We start from the raw sequence: 6,000 nt of genomic DNA on the forward strand, positions 1-6,000 counted from the left end.
CCTGGTCTGCAAGTATGTCATAACTAGAGGGCCCTTCTCTTATACAAATATATAAAAATAAAAGCGTAGAGGAATACAGAGAGCAGAGCAGTGTGATCCCTCCACTGACAATATACTGTCCTTCTTAGAAGGCTTCACAGGCAGCAGCCTAATCACTCGTGCCTGCAGCTCATTTACTTCTACAGCAGGAGATTAGAACCTACACACAAGATCACTTACCTTTAAGAATACCGGTCTCAGTACCAACCCACACGTGGTTACGTGCAGGCGCCGCCATGTTTACCCACCAGGCCAGTGATCAGATCCGGTGACGTCGCAGTCACATGACTTGGCTGGCCAGGGAATGGGGTGCTCACGTGATCCGGTGTTGTAGATGAATTGAGTAGTAAAGTGAGGTTGGCGTTCATCATTGTAGTGCAGATTGTGAGGATGTTATCTGCTTTCTAAATGCCTTATCTTTCCTGCTGTGCCTTTCCTCATGTAGTCTCTGCTTAAACACCCTGACTTAGGTGCAAGTACATGTCACCTCACCTTTGCTTTAGAGATGGCAGATTTTGACCAACCTCCAAGGCGTTGGCGACCTGCCACCAACACTGAGATATCAACCAAAAGAGAAGCTTACCGGTCAGTAAGGATGAGCTCCGGCGTGTTCGCACACTCCACGTGCAGAGCCCGCCAGGAAGTCGGCGCAGCGCTGTGCTAATCACAGGCACTGAGGCATTGCCCCAGTGCGCGGCTGCAGAGATCGGTCAATGTCTCACTGCCTGTGATTATAGTAGCGAAGTGTCAACTTCCTGGCGGACTCTGCACGTGGAGTGTGTGAACATGCGGGAGCTCGTCCCTACCGGTCAGACTGTGGTGTGCTGAGCCAAAATAAAGAGAGCATAGGTACGTATTGAAAAGTAAAATAAGTCCCATCGTTGGTGCAGCGCATCCCTCGTAGGAGCCGCTGGTAAATAGGGATCCCCCACCCTGCACAGCCAGGCACATCGACTTTGCACAGGCACACCGAGACCAGAAACAGTCCTTACAGCTTTGTTTTTTTATTTAAGGGTTAATAACTGGGATGGGGATAGGGCAGTTTCGGCCCGTGCATTGTGGGTGCATGGGCACTGCCCTCTCCTTTCAGGATGCCGGGTTCATGAATTCCTATGGTGCCCCCCATAGGGTGTGTTTTTTGAAGAACGTGATTAGAGCCAGAGTCTCTAATAGGCTTCAAAAAAGGGTGTCCGGGGGCGCAGAGCACTGCGTCCCGATCCCACCCAGTTGTGTGACGAGCAAATTAATTTCACTATTTTCACACTAAATTTTCTCCCCGTTAATCAGGAAGCAGTTGTGAGACCTGTTTCACGATTGGCCAAAATGTCAGGCGATCCTATTGGATGCCTGACATGGAACCAGAGAGGAAGCCCGCCAGCCTAGAGCCGCAACCCGGACCAGCACCCGCTAGCCTGGAGATGATGCCCAGACTCCGCACCTGCTAGCCTGGAGCCACTGCCTAAACCCCGTACCTGCCAGCCTAGAGGCGCTGCCCGCACCCCGCCACTCTGGATGACACCCCCCATCTATCTGGATCTATCTAACCAGGTAAGTGCCAGACCAACCGATAGACACATGCAGGGGGGTTGTTAGTGCCGCCCCCCCCCCCCGAAAAAAAATAAATAAAAATACACCAGCCACCACTGGGACAGGGGTATTATGGGAAGCCCGCTAGACTGGAACAAAGTCTCTTCAGGGACAACTATATACACTCCTCTTGCTCCAGCGCATCACTTGCTTTCAGAAACATTCAGGCTCAGCTGGAACACTATTTAGGTGGGATCTGACAGGGCACTCTGTCGAATCCAGCAAAAGCTCTTTACAGGCAGGGACTGCAGGTGTGTAGAAAAAAAAAATCCCAGTGTCCAGCTACCTTCCTGTGGGTACTGATCCCAGCCCCACATCTTCAGGCACTGCCAGCCCACCTGGCTGCAGCTGCCTCTTTCACTAGCCCTCCTGGAAAATCTTCCACAGTCCTCTCAGACTGACTCTTCAGCCATCCCAGACTGCCACTCACCAGTCCTCCCAGACTGCTCAGTCTCCAGGATGCACTCGCTTGCTCCTGCTGTCCTCACACCTGCTCCTGTGCCTCTGGACAGGACTCCTTTTGTTTTCAGAGGATTCCTCCAGCACCCGAGCCCCAGGGTTACCTTCAAGAGCCTCCTCAGCACACCATCTCCAGCTTCCATCCAAACTCACACTGCCCCTGCTGGCCTGACTCAGAGAATTTAAGAGGTACCCTCCCCCTGCCAGTCCATTTGGCCGGCGATTGGTTGGGGCCCCCAACAATACCCCAGGTAGCTCCCCCTAACCTCCCTCCCATTCTTCTGGAACTTTCTTCAAAGTTCCTGTAAGTAGGGGGAAGTACCATAGGTGCTGCCTGATGAGTTTTCCAGCCTCCCTAAGTCACTCACCCTGACCCAGATTCAAACACAGGCTTGGCTGCTAGCCATGCCAAACAATTTACCTACACTACAAAAAACCTATGTACAACTCTACGCTAGAGGGTGCTACATTGGTGTCATAAAGATAACGGCGTTTCCAGTTATTGCTGTTCTTGGGGTAAAATATGTCCCAATCAATGATGTCATTAAGAGTACAATATGTCCCAATATTTGGTGTCATTAACCACTTCCCAACCAGCCTCTACAGTTGTAGAGGTTGGCTCTCCCTGGCGAATTGTGCATCGGGCGCATACACAGCGATCTGTGGGCGCATGCGTGCCTCTTTGGCTAGCAGGGGGGAGCCAGTCAGCGGGTCAGAACGGGGATCTGCCAGTGTAAACAAACAGATCCCTGTTCTGTGAGGGGATTAGGGTCAGATTGTCTGTTCCTAGTGATTAGGAACAGCGATCTCCCTCTACTCCCTGTCCACTCGCCCCACAGTTAGAAAGCACCTCCCTAGTAGGGATGAGCCGAACGCCGCCCGGTTCGGTTCGCATCAGAACTTTCGAACGGACCGCAAATTCGTACGAACGCAACCTCTCCCATATACTCTAGTTGTAGTGCAGGAATGAGCCCTGCTGCAAAGCATTGCATCAAAAATTGTAATTAAACGCCCCTGTTAAACGGGCTGAAAAATTGTGCCTAAGGCCGCGTACACACGGGCGGACTGTTCGCCCAACCTTGTTCGGCAAACAGTTTCATCAAACAGTCCGCTCAAAATTTGCATGAGCGGACTTGCCCACACACGAGCGGACTGTTTGACGAACAAGGTTGGGCAAACAGTTCGCTCAACTTTTGAAATGAACGGACTCGCCCACGTAAGGCGGAGGCAAATCCGCCCATTTCGAGCGCGTGTACAGGTAGGCGGGGCCCGCGAAGGAGACGTCGCGGGCTCCGCCGCCTGGAATGGGCTTAAAGGGGAACCCCAACGCCGAAAAAAATCGGCGTGGGGGTTCCCCCCAAGTCCACACCAGACCCTTGTCCGAGCACGCTACCCGGCCGGCCAGGAAAGGGGGGCGAGCGAGCGCGCCCCCCCTCCTGAGCCGTACCAGGCCGCGTGCCCTCAACATGGGGGGGTGCCTTGGGGAAGGGGGGGGCCGCGCGGCCCCCCCACCCCAAAGCACCTTGTCCCCATGTTGATGAGGACAAGGGCCTCTTCCCGACAACCCTGGCCGTTGGTTGTCGGGGTCTGCGGGCGGGGGGCTTATCGGAATCCGGGAGCCCCCTTTAAGAAGGGGGCCCCCGGATACCGGCCCCCCACCCTATGTGAATGAGTATGGGGTACAATGTACCCCTACCCATTCACCTGTGAAATAAAGTACAAATAAAAACACAACACAGGGGGAAAAAATATTTTATTGCACAGCCGGGGGTCTTCCGTCTTCGGGGGTCTTCTCGCCGGACTCCTCCGCTATGTGTGTGTAGCTCTTTTGCCAGCGGAGGAGTCCGGCTTTCTTCCTCCCCGCCGCCGGCCTCTTCTCCCGACTTCGGGGGTCTTGTCCCCCTCTTCGGTTCTTCTGCCGGGCCACCGCGCCTGGTCCGGTGGCCCGGTCTTCTGTCGCCGTCTTCCGTTCTTCTGTCGCCGCCTTCGGTTCTTCTGCCGGGCCACCGCGCCTTCTTGTAGCTCTTTTACAGGCGGTGGCCCGGTCTTCTGTCGCCGTCGCCGCCTTCCGTTCTTGTTCTTCTTGTTCTTCTCCAGGCGATGTTGACACGTCGCTCCCTCCGGCCGGAATGCCAGAGCCGCCCTGCGCTGTGACTTATATAGTGACAATGGGGCGGGGTCACATGGTATATGTCACATGGGTTGATGTCACATGGTGACCCCGCCCCCTTACGATGTCATAGTCCCCATGTGACATCAACCCATGTGACCAACCCATGTGACATATACCATGTGACCCCGCCCCATTGTCACTATATAAGTGACCGCACAGCGCGTCCCCGGCATTCCGGCCGGAGAGCTCGTCGAGTCAACATCTCCAGGAGAAGAACAAGAAGAACAAGAAGAAGAACACGAACGGAAGGCGGCGACGGCAACAGAAGACCGGGCCACCGCCTGTAAAAGAGCTACAAGAAGGCGCGGTGGCCCGGCAGAAGAACCGAAGGCGGCGACAGAAGAACGGAAGACGGCGACAGAAGACCGGGCCACCGGACCAGGCGCGGTGGCCCGGCAGAAGAACCGAAGAGGGGGACAAGACCCCCGAAGTCGGGAGAAGAGGCCGGCGGCGGGGAGGAAGAAAGCCGGACTCCTCCGCTGGCAAAAGAGCTACACACACATAGCGGAGGAGTCCGGCGAGAAGACCCCCGAAGACGGAAGACCCCCGGCTGTGCAATAAAATATTTTTTCCCCCTGTGTTGTGTTTTTATTTGTACTTTATTTCACAGGTGAATGGGTAGGGGTACATTGTACCCCATACTCATTCACATAGGGTGGGGGGCCGGTATCCGGGGGCCCCCTTCTTAAAGGGGGCTCCCGGATTCCGATAAGCCCCCCGCCCGCAGACCCCGACAACCAACGGCCAGGGTTGTCGGGAAGAGGCCCTTGTCCTCATCAACATGGGGACAAGGTGCTTTGGGGTGGGGGGGCCGCGCGGCCCCCCCCTTCCCCAAGGCACCCCCCCATGTTGAGGGCACGCGGCCTGGTACGGCTCAGGAGGGGGGGCGCGCTCGCTCGCCCCCCTTTCCTGGCCGGCCGGGTAGCGTGCTCGGACAAGGGTCTGGTGTGGACTTGGGGGGAACCCCCACGCCGATTTTTTTCGGCGTTGGGGTTCCCCTTTAAGCCCATTCCAGGCGGCGGAGCCCGCGACGTCTCCCTCGCGGGCCCCGCCTACCTGTACACGCGCTCGAAATGGGCGGACTTTCCGAGCGGGAACAGTCCGCTCATTTCGAAAGTACAGCGGACAAGCCCACACACGGGCGGACTGTTCGCTCAAACACAGTTTCAGCGGACAGTTTTTCGGAATTTCCGAAAGACTTTGTCCGTCCAACTGTCCGCTGAAACTGTCCGCTGAAAGCCCACACACGAGCGGACTGTCCGCCCAAACACTGTTCAGCGGACAAGGTTGGGCGAACAGTCCGCCCGTGTGTACGCGGCCTTAGGCACTGGTGCTGGTGCCACGACACTGCAACCTCTCCCATATACTCTAGTTGTGGTGCAGGAATGAGCCCTTCTGCAAAGCATTGCATCAAAAATTGTAATTAAACGCCCCTGTTAAACAGAGGCTGAAAAATTGGGCTGGTGGCATCACCCAGAACCAAAAATGTTCTTCCAACATATCAGCAGAGGAGGAAGAGGATAGACAATCAACATAACAGGACAGTCACTCAGCATCAGCATAGGCAGTCTTGAAGGGATGTGATATTAAAAAAAAAAAAATTATTCGGTTACATCAGCTTCAGGTGCTTGGTAGCTGTGGGTGATCCAAGACTGATTCATCTTTATGAAGGTCAGTCGATCAACCGAGTCGGTGGACAGTCGCACTCTGTGATCGGTAACAAAGCCACCAGCAGCACTGAA

General features: G+C 55.2%; 1 protein-coding gene across 1 annotated transcript in view; it reads right to left on the bottom strand.

Annotated features, from left to right (window-relative positions):
* Positions 1–355, bottom strand: part of WDR74 (WD repeat domain 74) — a 32,282-nt gene extending 31,927 nt beyond the window's left edge. The window contains exon 1 of the mRNA XM_077455835.1: positions 220–355. Within this exon, the coding sequence (XP_077311961.1) occupies positions 220–277 (58 nt within the window). The 5' untranslated portion in view covers positions 278–355. The remainder of the gene's footprint in view (positions 1–219) is intronic.
* Between the last annotated feature and the right edge of the window lie 5,645 nt (positions 356–6,000).

This window comes from Lithobates pipiens, unplaced genomic scaffold (assembly GCF_037356315.1).
Source record: "Lithobates pipiens isolate NorthernLeopardFrog02 unplaced genomic scaffold, aLitPip1_a1.2 Scaffold_10, whole genome shotgun sequence".
In the NCBI taxonomy this organism is placed as follows: Eukaryota; Metazoa; Chordata; class Amphibia; order Anura; family Ranidae; genus Lithobates; species Lithobates pipiens.